Genomic DNA, 24,540 nt, shown 5'->3' on the forward strand with positions numbered 1-24,540 from the left:
CCTCAATACAGGATGATGGTCCCCCCAAATCCTACCATATAGTATATTGGTCACCCACAGCCCCAATACAGTTTGATGGTCCCCCCACAGCCTTCCATATAGTATGACGGTCCTCCACAGCCCCCCATATAGTACAATAGGTCCCCCACAGCCCTAATACAGTATGATGCGCCCCCACACAGCCCCAATACAGTATGGCCATCACACATCCTTCAACATAGCATATTTATAACCCAAAGCCCCAATCCAGTAAGATAGACCCCCATAGCTTCCATATGGTATGATGGTCCCTCCACAGTCCCCCCATATAGTATGATGGTCCCTCATACAGAATGATGGGGCCCCATAGCCCTAAAAGACTATGATGATCACCACAACTCCTTATATATTATTATAGTCCCCCCTCAGGCCTCTATATAGTATGATAGTCCCAATACAGTATGAAGGTCTTCCATAGACCCCAATATATGAAGGTCCCAACAGACCCCTATATAGTATGATGGTCCCCCACAGTTTTCCATATAGTATAATCTTCCCCACACAGGCCCATATATAGTTTGATGGTTTCCCAACAGACCCAAATATAGTATGATCATCCCCCACAGCTTTCCAGATAGTATCATGGTCCCCCCACAGGCCTCTATACAGTTTAATGATCCCCACAGCTTTTCATATAGTATGATTGTCCCACCGATAGACCCCTGTATAGTATAATGGTCCCAAACAGCTTTTCATATAGTATCCTGGTGCCCCCACAGCTTTCCATATAGTATGACGGTCCACTTCACAGGTCCTCATATAGTACAATGATGTACCACACAGTATTATTGGTGCCACAGCCCACAAAAAAAATTAATAAAAACTAACACTCCCCTAATCCAGCCTTTGCTTCCACTGCAGCCACTGTCTCTTCTTCAATACTGTTTTGTAGTAGATGTCAGTGTTGCGATATAGTAACTAGGGTTGAGCGAAACGGGTCGAAATTGTTCAAAAGTCGCCGACTTTTGGCAAGGTCGGGTTTCATGAAACCCGACCCGACCCCAGTGGGGGGTCGACCATGAAGTCGGCGATCTTTTGAATCTGGAATCGGAATTCCGATCCCGATTCCCGATATGTTTAAGATATCGGGAATTGGTATCGGAATTCAGATTAAAGTGTAAAATATAGAATTAAAATAAAAAATATTGCAATACTTACCCTCTGATGCGCCCTGGTACTAACCGGCAGCCTTCCTCCTTCGAATCCGCGCTTCTAGGACCTTGCCGTGACGTCGCGGTGACGTCGCGGCTTGTGATTGGCCGCGCGGCCGCCCATGTGACCGCTCGCGCGGCCAATCACAAGCCGCGACGTCACCCGCGACGTCACCGAAGGTCCTGGAAGGGCTGATTCTTAGGAAGGAAGGCTGTCGGAAGGAAGCAGGGCGCTTCCGAGGGTGAGTATGACGTCGCGGGTGACGTCGCAGCTTGTGATTGGCCGCGCGAGCGGTCACATGGGCGGCCGCGCGGCCAAATACAAGCCGCGACGTCACCCGCGACGTCACCGAAGGTCCTGGAAGGCTGATTCTAAGGAAGGAAGGTTCCCGGTTAGTACCAGGGCGCGTCAGAGGGTAAGTATAAGGATATTTTTTATTTTAATTCTATATTTTACACTTAAATATGGATCCCAGGGCCTGAAGGAGAGTTTCCGCTCCTTCAGACCCTGGGAACCATGGAAACCCAATGCACTGCATTGTGTTTCGAGTTTCGGCCGACCCCGACCCCGACTTTTTTATAGGATCGGCAGATTTCACTCGACCCGACTTTTCCAAAAGTCGGGTTTCGTGAAACCCGACCCGATCCTATAAAAGTGAAGGTCGCTCAACCCTAATAGTAACATCATCGTGCCGCAGGATTACACCTGTGTAAGGGCCAGCCACCAGCAGGCAGTAAGCAACTTGAGGCCTTCAGGAGAAAGTGATGGAGTATAGCGCTGGCGGCGGCATGCTCCGCAACAGCTGCTAAAAGTACCTAAGTAACTTAGTCACAATTCATGCAGCCCACAACTGTACCAGCCCATCTGGCATTTTGCCAGAATTGCCAGATGGGCAGTCCAGCCCTGGGGGGACCCCATGCTGTTTTTTTAAACTATTTATTTAAATAATTTAAAAAAGCGTGGGGACTCCTTTATTCTTGATAACCAGCCTCGCTGAAGATGACAGCTGGGGATTAGAGCCCCCGGCTGTGAGTCTTGCCTGGCTAGTTATAGAAAATACAGGGGAACCATGCCGTTTTTTTCATTTATTTATTGATAGGACAGGCGGTGGCTGATGAATACTCCCATCAGCAGCTCCTGCTGTCACTGCTATTTGCAGCAGCAAGGGTAGGCTGATGGGAGTAATAGTCCCATCAGCTGCCACCTGCTGTCTCTTTTATTACTTAAATATAACTCTCATCATTCTCCCGTGCTCATGTTGATCGCCAACCAGCGGTACCATGGTTATTTATATCTGTCTTTTTAATTGCATGTTATTCCTCTTTTTGTACGGCTGTATGATGATAAAGCATTGTTTTTTGCCTTGTTTATTTATTTTTTGTATGGTGTTCACTAAAGGGGTTAACTAGTGGGGCAATCTTATACATATGTGTACTTTTATTGTTCATATTTTTTTTTCATTCAAATATTTGTTTAGAGATACAATATATATATATATATATATATATATATATATATATATATATACTGTGTGCATGTGTGTGTGTGTGTGTGTTTGTGAATATATATATATATATATGTATATATATATATATATATATATATATATATATATACTAGATGGTGGCCCGATTCTAACGCATCGGGTATTCTAGAATATTAAAATATGCATGTCCACGTAGTGCAGTACAGACCAAAAGTTTGGACACACCTTCTCATTTAAAGATTTTTCGGTATTTTCATGACTATGAAAATTGTAAATTCACACTGAAGGAATCAAAACTATGAATTAACACATGGTGAATTATGTACTTAACAAAAAAGTGTGAAACAACTGAAAATATGTCTTATATTCTAGGTTCTTCAAAGTAGCCACCTTTTGCTTTGATGACTGCTTTGCACACTCTTGGCATTCTCTTGATGAGCTTCAAGAGGTAGTCACCGGGAATGGTTTTCACTTCACAGGTGTGCCCTGTCAGATTTAATAAGTGGGATTTCTTGCCTTATAAATGGGATTGGGACCATCAGTTGTGTTGTGCAGAAGTCTGGTGGATACACAGCTGATACTCCTACTGAATAGACTGTTAGAATTTGTATTATGACAAGAAAAAAATAGCTAAAGTGGCCATCATTACTTTAAGAAATGAAGGTCAGTCAGTCTGAAAAATTGGGCAAACTTTGAAAGTGTCCCCAAGTGCAGTGGCAAAAACCATCAAGCGCTAAAAAGAAACTGTCTCACATGAGGACCGCCCCAGGAAAGGAAAACCAAGAGACACCTCTGCTTCTGAGGAGAAGTTTATCCGAGTCACCAGCCTCAGAAATCGCAGATTATCAGCAGCTCAGATTAGAGACCAGGTTAATGCAACACAGAGTTCTAGCAGTAGACACATCTCTACAACAACTGTTAAGAGGAGACTTTGTGCAGCAGGCCTTCATGGTAAAATGGCTGCTAGGAAACCACTGCTAAGGACAGGTAACAAGCAGAAGAGACTTGTTTGGGCTAAAGAACACAAGGAATGGACATTAGACCAGTGGAAATCTGTGCTTTGGTCTGATGAGTCCAAATTTGAGATCTTTGGTTTTAACCACCAGAAAAGGTGAATGGATGGACCCTACGTGCCTGGTTCCCACCATGAAGCATGGAGGAGGAGGTGTGATGGTGTGGGGGTGCTTTGCTGGTGACACTGTTAGGGATTTATTCAAAATTGAAGACATACTGAACCAGCATGGCTACCACAGCATCTTGCAGCAGCATGCTATTCCATCCGGTTTGCGTTTAGTTGGACCATCATTTATTTTTCAACAGGACAATGACCCCAAACACAACTCCAGGCTGTGTAAGAGGTATTTGACCAAGAAGGAGAGTGATGGGGTGGTCACTTGACCTGAACCCAATCGAGATAGTTTGGGGTGAGCTGGACCACAGAGTGAAGGCAAAAGGGCCAACAAGTGCTAAGCATCTCTGGGAACTCCTTCAAGATTGTTGGAAGACCATTTCCGGTGACTACGTCTTGAAGCTTATCAACAGAATGCCAAGAGTGTGCAAAGCAGTCATCAAAGCAAAAGGTGGCTACTTTGAAGTACCTAGAATATAAGACATATTTTCAGTTGTTTCAAACTGTTTTGTTAAGTATATAATTCCACATGTGTTACTTTATAGTTTTGAATTTACAATTTTCATAGTCATGAAAATACAGAAAAATCTTTAAATGAGAAGGTGTGTCCAAACTTTTGGTCTGTACTGTATATTGCCCAACCACATAGTATATTGCACAGCCCATGTACTATATTGCCCAGCTACGTAGTATATTGCCCAGTGACGTAGTATATTGCCCAGCCTCATAGTATATTGCCCAGCCACGTAGTATATTGCCCAGCCATGTAATATATTGCCCAGCCACGTAATATATTGCCCAGTCACTTACTATATTGCCCAGCTACATAGTATATTGCCCAGTGACGTAGTATATTGCCCTACCACGTAGTATCTTGCACAGCCACGTAGTATATTTCCCAGCCACGTAGTATATTGCCCAGCCACGTAGTATATTGCTCAGTGACGCAGTATATTGCACGGCGACATAGTATATTGCCCAGCCACATAGTATATTGCCCAGTGACGTAGTATATGGCCCAGCCACATAGTATATTGCCCAGTCACGTAGTATATTGCCCAATCACATAGTATATTGCCTAGTCACATAGTATGTTGCCTAGCCACGTAGTATATTGCCCAGCCACATAGTATATTGCACAACGATGTAGTATACAGCACAGAGCCATGTAGTATACAGCACAGACACATAGTATATTGCTCAGCCACGTAGTATATTGCCCAATCACGTAGTATATTGCCCAGTCAAGTAGTATATTGCACAGCGACGTATTATACAGCACAGAGCCATGTAGTATACACAGAGCCACGTAGTATACAGCACAGACCCCTAGTATATTGCCCAGCCACGTAGTATATTGCCCAATCACAAAGTATATTGCCCAGTCACGTAGTATATTGCACAGCGACATAGTATATTGCACAGCGACATAGTATACAGCACAGAGCCACGTAGTATACAGCACAGAGCCACGTAGTATACTGCCCAGTGACGTAGTATATTGGCCAGTCACGTAGTATATTGCCCAGCCACGTATGTAACAGATTAAAAAAGACTTAAAATAAAAAATAAACTTATACTCACCCTCCGAAGAGCCCCTTGTAGTTTTGACGCTTGTGTGCTGTGCATGCGGCAGCTTCCGGTCCCGGGGTTGGCATGAGCGCAGGACCTGTGATGACGTCACAGTCACATGACCGTGACGTCATGGAAGGTCCTTCTCTCATAGCATCCTTTGCACCGGAACCTGCCGTTTGCAGTACCGAGGACAGGACGCCACGTCGGAGGGTGAGAATAACCTTTTTTTTAAATTATTATTATTTGTAACATTAGATGTTTTTACTATTGATGCTGCATATGCAGCATCAATAGTAAAAAGTTGGTCTCACAGGGTTAATAGCTGCGTTAATGGAATGCATTACACCGCGGTCCATTAACGCTGCCATCAACCTTGTGTGAGGGCTGACGGGAGGGGAGTACAGATCGGGCACTGACTGCGGGGAGGAAGGAGCGGCTATATTGCCGCCGGACTCTGCCATTCGCTGATTGTCATGGCTGTTTTGCCGTGACCAATCAGCGACTTGGATTTCCCTGACAGACAGAGGCTGCGACCAATGAATATCTGTGACAGACAGAAAGGCAGACAGACAGACGGAAGTGACCCTGAGACAATTACATAGTAGATAATTTTTGTTTTAGAATTAATTAAAAAGTTTTTGTGCATTTTTCTAACTTTTTTCTTTGTTCCACTATGGGACAATCATTTTTTTCAGGCTGATCGCTTCTATAGCATGCAGAGAAAGCAGCATCTGCATGCCATAGATTCTGTCAGCGCTGCACTGACAGAGAGACTTGCTGATCATGCACTGCGCATGACCAACAATTTTCCTAGCTCTCGCGACCCGGATGTTGTCATGACAACATTGGGTCACCATGGCAACGATCGGGACTCGTCATGCGGCAGGGTCTCTGATCCAAAGGCAGAGGGGCTATCAGCCCTTTGTCTGCTTCTGGAATGCTGCGATCATGTTCGATCATAGTATTTGTGGGGTTAAAGTGTCGGGAACAGTCTGTGATTGCTCCTGGCAACTAGTGCCGGGTGTCACCTGTCAGAATCAGCTAACACCTGGCGGCAAGCGCCCGCGCACTCCTCGTTACCTTGGGCAATCACGATGACGTAATATTCTGTCCATGGTTAAATTGGCCCAGGTCACATGAATGGAATATTACGTCCGATGTCAGAAAGGGGTTAAACTTTTTGATTTATTCCCTCTATGGGACTTTAACTTTTATTACTCTGAAAGTGTTAAACTGACAGAACACCTTTTAGACAATGCTCTCAGAATGGTCTAACAGGCACGCGGTGGCTGGCTGACCCGGAGGTCATCATTTGACCTTGGGAGGTTTCCCTGACAAGAGCCCACTTCCTCTCTCAGCCTCCTACATGCTGCGATCGCTATTGATTTTAGCATTCAAGGTGTTAAACGGGGCGATACGGGCACTTATCACTAAAGCTGAGCTTGTGGCGATGAATACCGTGCACAGCTCCTGTGCCACACACAATCACCATGACGTACCCATACGTCAAAGTTTGGGAACCCTTTCCCCACTATTATGTATGGGTATGTCAAAGGTCATAAAGGGGTTAATATACTCACCTACTGCTGCTCTCTTCAGTGTCCAGCGCCGTTCTCCTCTTCTGAGTGATGTCACCGCTCTGCGTGACTCTGAAGTGGCTTTTACCTTGGAAGCCTATAGAATGTCAAGTCTCCATAAACTTACATTGTAAAATAGACTTCAGGCTCACCCAAAGAGTATAAAATGAGTCAGATAGTCACAATTGCTGTGATTTCTCTGAGAAGAGGAGAAGAACGGTGCTGGATCTCGGAGAGAACAGCAGTAGGTGAGTATATAAACAAATCACACCACATTACATGCATATATACAAATATATATATATATATATATATATATATATAGATAGATAGATATAGATAGATATATGATATATATAAATATAAATCTTAATGGGAATGCTTCCTTAAGAAAGTAAAAGTAAGGTTTTGTCTTTCTTAGGGGAATATCTATATGTGCATAATTATTGGGCAACTATTATTGTGCAGAAGTATTACATTTTCCCATCTCAATTGTTTGTATTCATCTGTTAATGTGAGAATAATAGCCAAACAACACAAAATGAAGAAACATACATTTCTGACATTTAAATCTTGTAAATGATTGTAAATTGAGGTGTTTGAGATTTCTGCGAGGGTGAGTTTGTGGAGTGGGGGTTGCGCACTAGGAGAGGAGAGGGAAGAGAATGTCAGTAGGTTGTGGTCAGACAGGGGGAGGGGTGAGTTAGTAAGATTAGTAAGGGAGCAGAGGTGGGTGAAGATGAGGTCCAGCGTGTGGCCATCTTTGTGAGTGGCCACAGAGGACCATTGAGTGAGGCTGAAGGAGGCAGTGAGCGATAAAAGTTTAGAGGCAGCTGATATGGAAGTATGAAACGGGATATTGAAGTCACCCATAATGATAGTGAGGATGTCAGAAGAAAGGAAATGAAGTAGCCAGGTGGTGAAGTGGTTGAGAAAGGTGGAGATGGCTAGTTCTGGGGGGCGGTAGATGACAGCTATCTGGAGGTTGGAGGGGAAATATATGCAGACAGAGTGCACCTCAAATGAGGGAAGAGTAGCAGAATATGGTAGCGGGATTGGAGTAAAGGAGCAGGTGTCGCACAGGAGCAAGCCAACTCCTCCACCACGTTTGCTGGGGCAAGGGATGTGAGAGAGGTGGAATCCACCATAGGAAAGAGGCTGAGTCAGAGGTGGTGAGCCAGGTTTCAGTGATGCTGAGGAAGGAGAGTTTGTTGGTGATGAAGAGGTCATGTATAAATGACAGTTTGCTGCAGACAGAGCGTGCATTGCATAGTGCTCCAGGTAGCGGGACCGGGGGAGTGGGAGCTGGATGAATTGGTATGAGGTTATCATGGTTGGGAAAACGTGTAGAGGATCATGGCAGGGGGTTAGAAATGAGTGTGGGGATGTGTTGAGGAGGGCCAGGATTTATGGATACATCAAGAGCAATGAGGAGTAGCAGACAGAGCATTAGAAGGTGGGAGTAGGATAGGACATGATGTGGCCGTGTGTTTCTGGAGAAAAAGGATTGTATGTGGAGGAACAGTTCTGAGAAGGTGGGATGGCTGTGGAGTATGGAGGGAGAAATGATTAGTTCTTTACTAAGTGGAGGGATTGCAGGAGATTGTAAGAAGGAAAGTTGTTTGGGGGTGAATGAGAAAAGAAACTGAAACATTGTAGTGGTTTTATATTCCGTTACCTTCCAGTCAATTCCTTTCCAATTCAGTCTAATTGAAAGTATTGTAATTAGAAATCTGTAATTTGAAAGATACATGCATCAGACTAAAGTCTGGATCAGACTCCTGGATCTGAATATATCTGCTACTAAGAGGACTCAGCTGTGAGTGGATGTGGGTGTGTGTGGCCAGAACACATGTTCAGAGTTAAACAAAAGGTCATAAAAGGGGGTTAGGGGTTAGACTGACCACTCAGAGGTATGCATGGAAAACACCAGAGAAGTGAAATACATTATGGATCCAAAGTGTAGGGTGAGTAGTGCATACCAGAGAAAACTAAATGCAGTTCACATAGACATTCAGGAGCCAAAGAAAGCAGGAACATTCAGTGCATTCCAGAGAAAACTAAATGCAGTTCACATAGATATTCAGGAGCCAAGGAAATCAGGAACATTCAGTACATACCAGAGAAAACTAAATGCAGTTCACATAGACATTCAGGAGCCAAAGAAATCAGGAACATTCAGTACATACCAGAGAAAACTAAATGCAGTTCACATAGACATTCAGGAGCTGAGGAAAGCAGGAACATTCAGTGCATACCTGTGGGAACAGGAAAACAGCTTGATTAGATGGTACAGATGGTGACGATAATGATAAAACTGTAGGAGTGATGAGTGGCCAAATGCATTCTAGAATTCAGTCTAATTAAAAGTATTGTAATTCGAAATCTGTAATTTGAATGATGGATTTTTAAAGATACATGGATCAGACTTAAGTCTGGATGAGACTCCTGGATCTGAATATATATGCTACTAAGAGGACTCAGCTGTGAGTGGATTTGGCTGTATGAGATGCCTCTGACTTGGGTTTAAGGGATAATATTTATCCTTGTGCAAAGTGACATGACAGACATGCCAGGGTAAAGCTTATAGACCATGCCATACTCCTCTTGTTTTGTGACCTTGCTTACCATTTGCAACACAACTTTTGATGGTTCTGTGATCACAACCCAATATCTTAGCAATTTCAAGAGTGCTGCATTCCTTTGTAAGATGTTTAACACATTTTGACTTTTCAGAGTCATTTAAAGAGAATCTGTCAGTAGGATGAACCCTGTTAACCTGTCTATATGAACATGTAGGATATAGAAAGTTGAATAAAATGATACCTCAATATTTACAATCTGATATTTTGCTCAAGAGTTTTATTTTATGTAAATGAGCATTAAGATCTTTGGGCCGGACACTGATGTCCCTGAGAATCTGCCTTCAGACCTTATTTTAAATGAAAGGGGGAGTCATGAGTGTAAGAGTTACTCGTGTAATCACAGACAGATCTGCAGTGAGATCAGAGAGAGTTTAGCATTAACACAGTACAGCAGAATGTTCACTTCTGTTGTACGAACATATTTACAGATCAGGTGTTCTGTCTTACAGGCAGCCAGTGTGTGTGTGTGGGGCAGAGCTTACATCACTGTAAATGTGTTTGCAATAAGACAAGGTTCAACCCTGCTGTGCTGTGTTGGTTATCATCAGGCACAACTCTGCAGGAGAGCTGCCAACAGTATGATAGAAAAAGTTGCTGCTGCAAATGTTTATTATGAGACAGATTTTGCTTCTGTGTTAGCGCTGATCTCACTGCAGAGCTGTGTATGATTATGAGAGCAGACTGTCAGTCATTATATGTCTCACATTGGTAATGACAGCTTTCATTTAAAATAATCTCTGGAGCCAAGTCTTAACAGCTCATTTACGTATTAGAAATACTTGGATTTTTCTGGATTAAGACATTGAACTGCAGATTTCAAGATATTTTTTTCAGCTTCCTATGACCTATATGTCCATATAGACGGTATAGGAGGGTTAATACTTTTGATTCCCTTTAAATCCTTTTTTGGCCCATTTTGCCTGAAGAAAACAAGCTAATAATTCTGCATACATTGATATTCTTCATATCCTAAGGCCACATCTTTCCTCATTATGTCATTACACAAATATTCGTCACCTGATCTGCTTCATCTAATTAGCATTCATGTTTAGAAATATTGGAGTTGGAGAAGCAGCATAAAAATGATGTTCAAAATACTCGCTTATCTAAATAATTGTAGTGTTTTAATGACGTTGGCACTGTGTTGTGAGATGATATATTCCTGTTATCTGAGTTGTAATTGTTTGTGATATCTAATAGTCTGATGTATTTGCTACTAAACATAATCTTTGGACTTCAAATTTAATATGTAAATTGATAGGACATTTATCTGATGTTATTAATATGCACATTCATATAGCTTGATATGTTAAATTGAGCTTATTGTTACAACCAGAGATAACAATCAGACGGTTTTTGCTTTACCTTTGTGATAATAATTGCCACTATCTCTCTCGGTAATCTTTAGGCGGTGGGGTGCTGCTAGTTGAAGTTCTTTTAAATGAAGACAGAAGTGGCCCAGTGACTTCCCAGCTGTTCTCACTGCACATGTTGGTCCAGACAGAAGGCAGAGAACGGACGCCATCTGAGTATACCAAGCTCCTTACAGAATCTGGCTTTAAGGACGTTGAGGTCAAAGCCACTGGAAAGCTATATGACGCAATACTGGGAAGGAAACTAATCTAAGAGGCATCTTCTTATGGCTGTGATTTTATTTTTTTTTTTAACCTGGAACTTATTCTCCTAATGTTGAATAAATAGGAAAAGTAATAACATTTTATTTAGACTGAAACATCTTTCTCATAGTCATGATTTTAAAGAAGTTGTCCACTACTATAAAGTTGTTTTTTTTCATAAATCTTGCTATTATGTGCCCCTGAAAACATCTACTGTGTTTATTTCAGCAATATTACCTGTTATCATGCTGTAGCAGCACATCTTTAGTGCTGGATCCAGCTCTCATTGGGTTAATCGACAACTTCCTTTCTCCTGAGTTATTGTGGTCTAATACTACAAGTTCCATGATGCATTGCACTGGCCTGTAACTCTGCACCTGGCACACCCACTCCAAAACACACCCAAACCCCTCCCTCCTCTATGTTCAGGCTGATGAGGAGAGGTCACATCTTGGTCACAAGATGAAAGCAGCACCAAGAACTGCACAACCATGGTGATCAAGCTTTGAGCTTTTTTTCTTTCTCATCTATTTTATAGTATAGTTTAATATACATATATGATATACTGTAAAGAGATCTCACTGCGTATATGTCTTAGATATGTAAATTACACAGTACATGTGTGGGTATATTTGTCCATCTACATACACTTGTGTGCATGGATATATTATGTGTGTTCTTATTTTACACTAATTGTGCTCATATACAGGCACAGTCCGGCCGCAAATTGGCCCCCCACTACTTCCGTCCAGTCAGTGCCCCTCCATACTCCCCTCCAGTCAGCGCCCACATAGCGTTTTAGGACTGTGTTTCTCCACGGCATAACGCGGTGTAACGCAGTCCTTTAATGCTGTCATTAACCCCTTTCTGACATCGGACGTACTATCCCGTCCATATGGGGTGGGCCCCTATGACCATGGACGGGATAGTACGTCCAGCGCGATCGGCGGCGCTCACGGGGGGAGCGCGGCCGATCGCGGCCGGGTGTCAGCTGCCTATCGCAGCTGACATCCGGCACTATGTGCCAGGAGCGGTCACGGACCGCCCCCGGCACATTAACCCCTGGCACACCGCGATCAAAGATGATCGCGATGTGCCGGCGGTGCAGGGAAGCACCGCGCAGGGAGGGGGCTCCCTGCGGGCTTCCCTGAGCCCCCCGCAGCAACGCGATGTGATCGCGTTGCTGCGAGGGTCTTACCTCCCTCCCTCCCTGCTCGAGCCCCGGATCCAAGATGGCCGCGGATCCGGATCCTGCAGGGAGGGAGGTGGCTTCACAGAGCCTGCTCAGAGCAGGCACTGTGAAGCCTGCAGTGCTGCATGTTAGATCAGTGATCTGACAGAGTGCTATGCAAACTGTCAGATCACTGATCTGTGATGTCCCCCCCTGGGACAAAGTAAAAAAGTAAAAAAAAAAATTTTCAAATGTGTAAAAAAAAATATTCCAAAATAATGAAAAAAAAAATATATATTATTCCCATAAATACATTTCTTTATCTAAATAAATAAAAAAAAACAATAAAAGTACACATATCTAGTATCGCCGCGTCCGTAACGACCCGACCTATAAAACTGGCCCACTAGTTAACCCCTTCAGTAAACACCGTAAGAAAAAAAAAAAAACGAGGCAAAAAACAACCCTTTATTATCATACCGCCGAACAAAAAGTGGAATAACACGCGATCAAAAAGACAGATATAAATAACCATGGTACCGCTGAAAACGTCATCTTGTCCCGCAAAAAACGAGCCACCATACAGCATCATCAGCAAAAAAATAAAAAAGTTATAGTCCTGAGAATAAAGCGATGCCAAAATAATTATTTTTTCTATAAAATAGTTTTTATCGTATAAAAGCGCCAAAACATAAAAAAATGATATAAATGAGGTGTCGCTGTAATCGTACTGACCCGAAGAATAAAACTGCTTTATCAATTTTACCAAACGCGGAACGGTATAAACGCCTCCCCCAAAAGAAATTCATGAATAGCTGGTTTTTGGTCATTCTGCCTCACAAAAATCGGAATAAAAAGCGATCAAAAAATGTCACGTGCCTGAAAATGTTACCAATAAAAACGTCAACTCGTCCCGCAAAAAAAAAAACCTCACATGACTCTGTGGACCAAAATATAGAAAAATTATAGCTCTCAAAATGTGGTAACGCAAAAAATATTTTTTTGCAATAAAAAGCGTCTTTCAGTGTGTGACGGCTGCCAATCATAAAAATCCGCTAAAAAACCCGCTATAAAAGTAAATCAAACCCCCCTTCATCACCCCCTTAGTTAGGGAAAAATTAAAAAAATGTATCTATTTCCATTTTCCCATTAGGGCTAGGGTTAGAGTTAGGGCTAGGGTTAGGGTTAGGGCTAGGGTTAGGGCTAGGGTTAGGGTTAGGGCTAGGGCTAGGGTTAGGGCTAGGGTTAGGGCTAGGGTTAGGGCTAGGGTTAGGATTAGGGTTAGGGCTAGGGTTAGGGCTAGGGCTACAGTTTGGGTTGGGGCTAAAGTTACAGTTAGGGTTTAGATTACATTTACGGTTGGGAATAGGGTTGGGATTAGGGTTAGGGGTGTGTCTGGGTTAGAGGTGTGGTTAGGGTTACTGTTGGGATTAGGGTTAGGGATGTGTTTGGATTAGGGTTTCAGTTATAATTGGGGAGTTTCCACTGTTTCGGCACATCAGGGGCTCTCCAAACGCGACATGGCGTCCGATCTCAATTCCAGCCAATTCTGCGTTGAAAAAGTAAAACAGTGCTTCTTCCCTTCCGAGCTCTCCCGTGTGCCCAAACAGGGGTTTACCCCAACATATGGGGTATCAGCGTACTCAGGACAAATAGGACAACAACTTTTGGGGTCCAATTTCTCCTGTTACCCTTGGGAAAATACAAAACTCGGGGCTAAAACATATTTTTTGTGGGGAAAAAAAAGATTTTTTATTTTCACGGCTCTGCGTTATAAACTGTAGTGAAACACTTGGGGGTTCAAAGTTCTCACAACACATCTAGATAAGTTCCATGGGGGTCTAGTTTCCAATATGGGGTCACTTGTGGGGGGTTTCTACTGTTTAGGTACATTAGGGGTTCTGCAAACGCAATGTGACGTCTGCAGACCATTCCATCTAAGTCTGCATTCCAAATGGCGCTCCTTCCCTTCCGAGCTCTGCCATGCGCTCAAACGGTGGTTTCCCCCAACATACGGGGTATCAGCGTACTCAGGACAAATTGGACAACAACTTTTGGGGTCGAATTTCTCCTCTTACCCTCGGGAAAATACAAAACTGGGGGCTAAAAAATAATTTTGGGGGGAAAGATTTTTTTTTTTAATTTTCACGGCTCTGCGTTACAAACTGTAGTGAAACACTTGGGGGTTCAAAGCTATCACAACACATCTAGATGAGTTCCTTAGGGTGTCTAGTTTCCAAAATGGTGTCACTTGTGGGAGGTTTCTACTGTTTAGGTACATTAGGGGCTCTGCAAATGCAATGTGACACCTGCAGACCATTCCATCTAAGTCCTCATTCCAAATGGAGCTCCTTCCCTTCCGAGCCCTCCCATGCGCCCAAACAGTGGTTCCCCCCCACATATGGGGTATCAGCGCACTCAGGACAGATTGGACAACAAATTGTGGGGTCGAATTTCTCCTGTTACCCTCGGGAAAATACAAAACTGGGGGCTAAAAAATAATTTTTGTGGGAAAAAATTTTTGTTTTATTTTTACGGCTCTCCATTATAAACTTCTGTGAAGCCCTTGGTGGGTCAAAGCGCTCAGCACGCATCTAGATAAGTTCCTAAGGGGGTCTACTTTCCAAAATGGTGTCACTTGTGGGGGGTTTCTACTGTTTAGGTACATTAGGGGCTCTGCAAACGCAATGTGACACCTGCAGACCATTCCATCTAAGTCTGCATTCAAATGGCACTCCTTCCCTTCTGAGCCCTCCCATGTGCCCAAACAGTGGTTCCCCCCACATATGGTGTATCATCGCACTCAGGACAAATTGGGCAACAAATTTTGGGGTCCAATTTCTCCTGTTACCCTCAGGAAAATACAAAACTGGGGGCTAAAAAAATAATTTTTGTGGGAAAAAAAATTTTGTTTTATTTTTACGGCTCTGCATTATAAACTTCTGTGAAGCACTTGGTGGGTCAAAGTGCTCACCACACCTCTAGATAAGTTCCTTAGGGGGTCTACTTTCCAAAATGGTGTCATTTGTGGGGGGTTTCAATGTTTAGGCACATCAGTGGCTCTTCAAACGCAACATGGCGTTCTATCTCAATTCCTGTCAATTTTGCTTTAAAAAGTCAAACGGCGCTCCTTCCCTTCCGAGCTCTCCCATCCGCCCAAACAGTGGTTTACCCCCACATATGGGCTATCAGCGTACTCAGGACAAATTGTACAACAACTTTTGGGGCTAATTTCTTCTCTTACCCTTGGGAAAATAAAAAATTGGGGGCGAAAAGATAATTTTTGTGAAAAAATATGATTTTTTATTTTTACGGTTCTACATTATAAACTTCTGTGAAGCACTTGGTGGGTCAAAGTGCTCACCACACCTCTAGATAAGTTCCTTAGGGGGTCTACTTTCCAAAATGGTGTCACTTGTGGGGGGTTTCAATGTTTAGGCACATCAGTGGCTCTTCAAACGCAACATGGCGTCCCATCTCAATTCCTGTCAATTTTGCATTGAAAAGTCAAACGGCGCTCCTTCCTTTCCGAGCTCTCCCATCCGCCCAAACAGTGGTTTACCCACACATATGGGCTATCAGCGTACTCAGGACAAATTGTACAACAACTTTTGGGGTCCAATTTCTTCTCTTACCCTTGGGAAAATAAAAAATTGGGGGCGAAAAGATAATTTTTGTGAAAAAATATGATTTTTTATTTTTACGGTTCTACATTATAAACTTCTGTGAAGCACTTGGTGGGTCAAAGTGCTCACCACACCTCTAGATAAGTTCCTTAGGGGGTCTACTTTCCAAAATGGTGTCACTTGTGGGGGGTTTCAATGTTTAGCCACATCAGGGGCTCTCCAAACGAAACATGGCGTCCCATCTCAATTCCAGTCAATTTTGCATTGAAAAGTCAAATGGCACTCCTTCGCTTCCGAGCTCTGCCATGCGCCCAAACAGTGGTTTACCCCCACATGTGGGGTATTGGCATACTCAGGACAAATTGTACAACAATGTTTGGGGTCCATTTTCTCCTGTTACCCTTGGTAAAATAAAACAAATTGGAGCTGAATTAAATTTTTTGTGAAAAAAAGTTAAATGTTCATTTTTTTTTTTTAACAATCAAAAAATTCCTGTGAAGCACCAGAAGGGTTAATAAACTTCTTGAATATGGTTTTGAGCACCTTGAGGGGTGTAGTTTTTAGAATGGTGTCACACTTGGGTATTTTCAATCATATAGACCCCTCAAAATGACTTCAAATGAGATGTGGTCCCTAAAATAAAATGGTGTTGTAGAAATGAGAAATTGCTGGTCAACTTTTAACCCTTATAACTCCCTAACAAAAAAAAATTTTGGTTCCAAAATTGTGCTGATGTAAAGTAGACGTGTGGGAAATGTTACTTATCAAGTATTTTGTGTGACATATCTCTGTGATTTAATTGCATAAAAATTCAAAGTTGGAAAATTGCGAAATTTTCATAATTTTCGCCAAATTTCCGTTTTTTTCACAAATAAACGCAGGTACTATCAAAGATTTTTTACCATTGTCATGAAGTACAATATGTCACGAGAAAACAATGTCAGAATCACCAGGATCCATTGAAGCGTTCCAGAGTTATAACCTCATAAAGAGACAGTGGTCAGAATTGTAAAAATTGGCCCGGTCATTAACGTGCAAACCACCCTTGGGGGTAAAGGGGTTAATCGTCTAAGTGTGCCCAATTTTTTACTATTGATGCTGCCTATGCAGCATCAATAATAAAAACATATGATGTTAAAAGTAATACAAAAAAAAATGACATATTCTCAACTTCCGCGCCAGCCTTTCACACTACTTGCAACGATCCGGTCCAAATAATGCATTGTGGCAATGCCCGAACATGACGTAGCGTTCTCGCGAGACCGCTACATCATCACGTGTTATGGCCGCAAGGCATTACTGGCAACGGAATGTCACGACATGGCCTGGATTCGGGGGACGCCGGAAGGTGAGTATATAACTATTTTTTATTTTATTTCTTTTTTTTTTAACAGGGATATGGTGCCCACATTGCAATATACTACGTGGGCTTTGTTATATACTACGTGGGCTGTATTATATACTACATACATATTCTAGAGTACTCGATGCGTTACAATCTGGCCAACATCTAGTAAATCGTAATCATGCAGCGCTTCCCAGTTGAAAACAAAATGGCAAAATACTTGGCCAATATTTGTAGCCTGCTATGAATATCAGCCCGCAGCTGTCTGCGTAGCCTTTACTGGCTATTAAAATAGGGGGACCCCCCAAAAAAAATGACGTAGGATCCCCCTATATTTTGTAGCCCAGAAAGGCTACGCAGACAGCTGCGGGCTGATATTCATAGCCTAGAGAGGGGCCATGGATATTGGCCCCCTCCCTCGGCTACAAATGCCAGTCCACAGCCGCCCAAGAAATGGCGCATATTTCCGGCACTTAGCCCCTCTTTTCCCACTCCCGTGTAGTGGTGGGATATGGGGTAATAAGGGGTTAATGTCACCTTGCTATTGTAAGCTGACATTAAGCCAGGTTAATAATGAAGTGGCGTCAATAAGACGCCTATCCATTATTAATCCTAGAGTAGTGAAAGAGTTAAAAACAAAATAAAGACACAGCCAGAAAAAAGTATTTTATTATTCTTAATTTCACCATACTTACCACACTTCAGCGCCTGCAAAAAACGTAAAATAATAAACCATGTACTACCTGTCCGCCATAGTCCAATTAATAACGAGTGTCCCACGACGATCTCCCCTATAGAACAGGGACATTGGGTGATGTCACTGCTCTATAGGACCATCAGTGACACACTGACAGGAGACAATGACTCCTGCAGTGCATCACTGAGGTTACTATAGTTCACTGGTCTCACTTTATGGCAATTGCTGCGTGGGAAAATTTCTCACACAGCAATGGCATAAAGTGAGACTAGGGACTATTTTCTCACAGGGGCGTAGGAATACATTGTAGAAGGATACCTTCCTTCATTGTATTCCTGGAGCCCCTGGAGAGCAGTCACATCAGCTGATGCTCCTGCTCTCCACGGGAGATCGTCGTGGGACACTCGTTTTAATTGGATTTCTGCGGATCAAGGAGTATAGTGTTTGTTTATTATTTTAATATTTTTTACAGGTGACAATGGCTTCGGGGAACAAAGTGACAAGTGATGGTGAGTATGTACTCTATATGTTATATGTACTGTATGTATGTACTGTATGTATGTACTGTATGTCGCATGTTGTTGCATGTCACCACATGTCTCAAGTCGTCGCATGGTGCATGTCGTCACATGGTGCATGTCTCATGTCGTCGCATGGTGCATGTCGCATGGTGCATGTCGCCGCATGGTACATGTCATTGCATGGTGCATGTCACTGCATGGTGCATGTCGCATGGTGCATGCTGTCGCATGGCGCATGGCGCCGCATGGTGCATCTTGCATGTCGTCGCATGGTGCATGTCGTCGCATGGTGCATGTCGCATGTCATCACATGGTGCATGTCGCCGCATGGTACATGTCGCATGTCGACGCATGGCGCATGTTGCATGTCGTCGCATGGTGCATGTCGCTGCATGGTGCATGTCGCATGTCGCCGCATGGCACATGTCGTCGCATGGTGCATGTCGCATGTCACCGCATAGTGCATGTCGCCTGGTGCATGCCGTCGCATGGTGCATGTCGTATGTTGTTGCATGGTGCATGTCGCATGGCGCATGTATTCGCATGGTGCATGTCGCCGCATGGTGCATCTCACATGTCGTCGCATGTCGCATGTATTCGCATGGTGCATGTCATCGCATGGTACATGTTGCCGCATGGTGCATGTCACAGCATGGTGCATGTCACAGCATGGTGCATGTCACATGTCGTCGCATGGTGCATGTCGTCACATAGTGCATGTCGTCGCATGGTGCATGTTGTAGAATGGTGCATGTCGCATGTCGTCGAATGGTGCATGTCACCGCATGATGCATGTCGTCGCATGGTGCATGCCGTCGCATGGTGCATGTCGCATGTCGTCGCATGGTGCATGTCGCATGTTGACGCATGGTGCATGTCATCGCATGGTGCATGTCGCATGTCGCCGCATGGTGCATGTCATCACATGTTGCATGATGTCACATGTTACATGTCTGTGTGTGTTTTTTTTACATTCAACACATTAGCCGGATGATGGGACTACTACTGTCCCATCATTGGCTAATGTGTCACTCACTGTCAGCGTAGCAGGCAGAGCCCAATGGGATTTGTAGTCCCATCGGACGATACCTGCACACACACACACACACACCCACCCCCAATGACAATCCCCTCGCAGCAGACCCCCCGGCGCCGGCACGCACATACCGGCGCCGGCACGCACATACCGGTGCCAGCACTCAGACCCCCGGCGCCGGCACGCACATACCGGCGTCCGCACAATCATCTTTCCCAGCACAGCCCCGCACACCCCAGTACAGCCCCACCCACCCCCAGCACAGCTCTGCAGCCCACAGCGCCACCCACAGCCCAGTCACTCTTCATGAGTGACTGCTGTCTGTGGGGGCTGGTCACGCCTGCTGCTGACATCACATCAATTTCCAGAGTCTGGAAATTGACGTGACGTCGGCGGAAATAAGCGGCGGCTGCAGCCTGGGGGTCACGTGACCCAGACTCAGCCGCCGGAATAGCGCCGCTCACAGGCAAAAACGGCAACATAAGGTATTTGCACAATTCATTAGGGGCCCCGGGGGGATAAATTGGGGGTTAATTGAAAGTAGTGGACAACCCCTTTAAGGGCTTGATTCATTTTACTCTGGATTTGTCCTATGTCAATAATCTTGATGAGTGACTGCTGTCTGTGGGGGCTGGTCACGCCTGCTGCTGACGTCACATCAATTTCCAGAGCCTGGAAATTGATGTGACGTCGGCGGAAATAAGCGGCGGCTGCAGCCTGGGGGTCACGTGACCCAGACTCAACCGCCGGAATAGCGCCGCTCACAGGCAAAAACGGCAACATAAGGTATTTGCACAATTCATTAGGGGCCCCGGGGGGATACATTGGGGGTTAATTGAAAGTAGTGGACAACCCCTTTAAGGGCCTGATTCATTGATTCATTTTAGTCTGGATTTGTCCTATGTCAATAAATATCTAGTAGATGTCGCTACTAGTGTTTCAAATGTTGTTAGCAGATTTTTTTTAATATGGATGGATAGGTATGAGTGTTCTGTCCTCACTAGATGAGGCAGGCTCATATGTAGCTATACAGTCAGCTAAACCGCTATACCCGGGGTCCAATAAGGAGACTGTGGTTGAGTCTGTGCTTTATTAAACGTAGTGGTATATTGATGCGGTGAAACTGTGAACAATGATATACATAGAATCAGTGCATGGTATAGAACAGATACATACTACACATGTTGTACATTATGCATAACATTTAGAAAGCTAGTAACTGAACTAGGAGTACAGCTGGTTAAACTAGGCTAATATAGAGCAGAAATATCTACAGAAAGCATAAAGACATACCGGCAATGCAATCGCAAGGGGGATGAAGTGCAAGCGTCTTTCCTTGGAAGCAAACTGGAGGAAAGTGAAAGGGAAATGGAGGCTGAGCTACCATAATGCATTGCAAATGGGGAAGAGAATGAGAAATGGAAAATACCAAAAACAGAAAATGGAACTGCCAACATAACTCTGATCGCTAGAGGGAGCCAAAGCACTACAAACAAATAAAGGTATGACTATATCAATACTGAGAAACCTGCAATTATGCAAACAGATAATCGGGGTAACAAATTAGATGGCGGAGACAGAACAATGAGATATGGGATAAATAGATATGAGATATGGGATAGGTAGATAAATATGAGATATGGGATAGATAAATATGAGATATGGTATAGATATCAGATATAGGATATATAGATAGATATGACATATGGGATAAACTGGGCATTTTTGCTGCTTTTTTTCTACAGCAAAACGAGATTTCTTGGCAGGAAAGAAGCTTGTGGCAAAAATGCACTTTTTGGTGCATTTTAGTTTGCGTTTTTGTTGCAGTTTTGGTGCATTTTTTTTCATGCATTTTTGGGGCTCATGTGTCTCTTTGTGCATACTAATAGAGTTGAGTGCCCTCAGAGGGAAAAAAAACGACTTCCTGTAGAACCATGCCTCAAGATCCTTTGAAAAGCTGGCAATTCATGTGCTGTGTACAGTAAAATCACACTGACAGGTTACAATAGAATAAATAGAATAGATATATACACATAGAATAGATAGATATATAGATGTCAGTGACACAAACGTGTGTGTGTGTGTATGTGAGTGTATATATATATATATATATATATATATATATATACATATATATATATATATATATTGTAAGAATGCTCTCACTAAGTGTATTGGGAGACACTCGCTTGGCACGGGATTAACGTAGTCAGGCACGATTTTTCGCTTAAACACAGTCTATACGGTTTATTAAAGTGTCATAAACCGTTTTATTCACAGTTTACATTTCATAACACAACCGGCACCAACTGGTGATATTAACTTGCAGCTTTGTCTTAAACACTTCATTCACTGCTTTGTTTCACGGACACTAAACATGCTGGACCTCTCACTTCGCCCAGTTACCATGGGTGTCCGTACGCCGTACAGTTCACCAATGTCCCAAGTCACGTCACATACAGTGCATATGACACTGGGTCATGGTCTCTAAACACGCCGAACCTCACTCCGTTCAGTCACTGTGGGAGACCACACAGTTCATAGAACATTACAAGGACCAACAATCTGTATAGGTACCTGACGGGAGCTCCTGCTCCACCTGCTGACTCCTTGTCAGTCCACTCCTCTGGGAAAGCTGCCTAACGGGGTTCACCAACTTGCCTGGCCGGCACACATCAGTCAGTCCAGAGCCACCGAAGGACGGTAGCTTCCCCAACACAGACCATCCAGAGTCTTACTGTGTGCTATTCAGGGATCCGGTCCTACTCCCAGAACCTCCCAACACTCCTGCATGTGCTCTTCAGGACGCCTCCTCCTCACATGAACCACACATGTGACCTGTCCAGGTGCTATTCAGGACCTCGTCCAACACCCCAGGCATATGACCTGTCCAGGTACTATTCAGGACCTCGTCCAACACCCTCAGGCATATAACTTGTCCAGGTGCTATTCAGGACGTCAGTCCAATACTCCAGGCATATGACCTGTCCAGGTGCTATTCAGGATGTCAGACCAACAACCCAGGCCACTAGCAGGTCCAAAGCCCCACCATGTGCTCTTCAGGACTCCTACTCCCAGGAAATCCAACACAGGTTGTTCAGTGTGCTATTCAGGACTCCTACTCCCAGGAAATCCAACACCAGCATGTGCTATTCAGGACTCCTACTCCCAGGAAATCCAACACATTAGCATGTGACCTGTCCAGGTGCTATTCAGGACCTCTGTCCAACACCCCAGGCAACCAGGTCGGTCCAAAGCCCCACCACGTGCTCTTCAGGACTCCTACTCCCAGGAAATCCAACACAGGTAGTTCAGTGTGCTATTCAGGGATCCAGTCCCACTCCCAGGACTTCCCAACACACAGGCTCTCGAGGACCTTCCACTGGAACGACACGGGACCATGTGACCCACACCCTGGCCACATTATATACCCTTAACCACTCCCCTGGGTGGGAGTGTGGATGTGTGGCTATTTTGTCCCACCCATCTCACACAACTAGCCTAGTAAGTCTCCCTTATAACTACACCATACATACACACACTCTTGAGGGACTACAGGTCCCAGAACAACAACATTGCATCAGACTTACTACGCAGACTCCCTCTGCGACACATATCGGCCATTCACAACACAGCCAGTCACTGTTTCATCACGATTATTACAATAGATATGCCTCCATGCACATCCCAAGGAGCACTCACAGCGCCCCCTAGCTGTCATAGGGGTCACTGCATCATAAAATATATATATATATATATATACACACACACACGTACGTGTGTGTGTATGTATATATATGTATATATATATGTATATATATATATATCATAGATAGAAGAAAAGCCGGCAATTCATCTGCCGTGTACTATAAAATCAGGATAGAAAAGATGGATTACACATAGTAAATACATATAGAATAGTGAGATATATAGATCCCAGTGACAAATACAATTCGTACAGTGTGTGCAACCTACCGTACATGCATTTAATTATTAAAAGATTATTTTTCTGAAAAAAATGGTGTGAGCTCCTGCGAAAGTTTCTTAACCAACAGAGGGAAAGCTGATGGCTGGTGGCACATGTTTATAGCCTGGGAAGAATGTAATACCCATGGAGCTTCCCATGGTATTAATATCAGCTCACAGCTGTATACTTAGCCTTTACTGGCTATTAAAATGGGGGACCCTCCCAAAAATTACGTAGGGTCCCCCTATAATTAATGACCAGCAGAGGCTATGCAGACAGCTGCGGGCTGATATTAATAGTCTAAGAAGGGGCCATGGATACTGGCCCCCCAGGCTAAAAACATCAGTGCTCAGCTACCCCAGAAAAGGCGCATCTATAAGATGTGCCAATTCTGGCACTTAACCTCTCTCTACCCACTTGCCCTGTAGCGGTGGCAAGCGGGGTGATAGTGGAAATGTAGCATCAGTGATCGGCAGTGACGTCATCGAGGTTACCTCCAGTCACCGAGGCTCCTTTCCCAGCCGGACTGAACTGCTGTGACCTCGGTGAGATCCCCACTAGCACCGTGAGAAAGTCGCACAGTGCAGAGATGAGTTCACTGCAGTTCAAATTCACCGCAGTGAAATTCTCCCGGTGAACTCCTCTGCACCATGCGATTTTCTCATGGTGCTAATGGGGATCTCACCGAGGTCACCGCACTTCAGCCCGGCTTGGAATGGAGCCTAAGTGGCAGGAGGTAACCTCAATGATATCACCGCTGGTCACTTATGCTGTGCTCGCAGTAGTTCAGTCACCAGTAGTTCTCAGCCTGGACGGTCGCATCTTGGCACCATCCAGGTTGAAAACTATTAATCCCCCAGACATGGATTACGACGTGGGACAGAAGGATGAATAGGTGAGGAATATGCTTTTTTTTATTTTATTACAGGAGAATGAAGGCTTTGGTGCAATTAGGCAT

General features: G+C 44.0%; 1 protein-coding gene across 2 annotated transcripts in view; it reads left to right on the plus strand.

Annotated features, from left to right (window-relative positions):
* LOC138673021 (acetylserotonin O-methyltransferase-like) overlaps positions 1–11,553 on the plus strand; it is a 160,245-nt gene extending 148,692 nt beyond the window's left edge. Inside the window, exon 7 of one of the 2 annotated variants that reach the window (XM_069761558.1) lies at positions 11,012–11,553. In XM_069761558.1, coding sequence (XP_069617659.1) covers positions 11,012–11,229 — 218 coding nt within the window. In that variant the 3' untranslated portion in view covers positions 11,230–11,553. The remainder of the gene's footprint in view (positions 1–11,011) is intronic. The other variant, XM_069761557.1, reaches the window with a different exon arrangement.
* The last annotated feature ends 12,987 nt before the right edge of the window (positions 11,554–24,540 follow it).

The sequence above is a fragment of the Ranitomeya imitator genome, chromosome 3 (assembly GCF_032444005.1).
Source record: "Ranitomeya imitator isolate aRanImi1 chromosome 3, aRanImi1.pri, whole genome shotgun sequence".
In the NCBI taxonomy this organism is placed as follows: domain Eukaryota; kingdom Metazoa; phylum Chordata; class Amphibia; order Anura; family Dendrobatidae; genus Ranitomeya; species Ranitomeya imitator.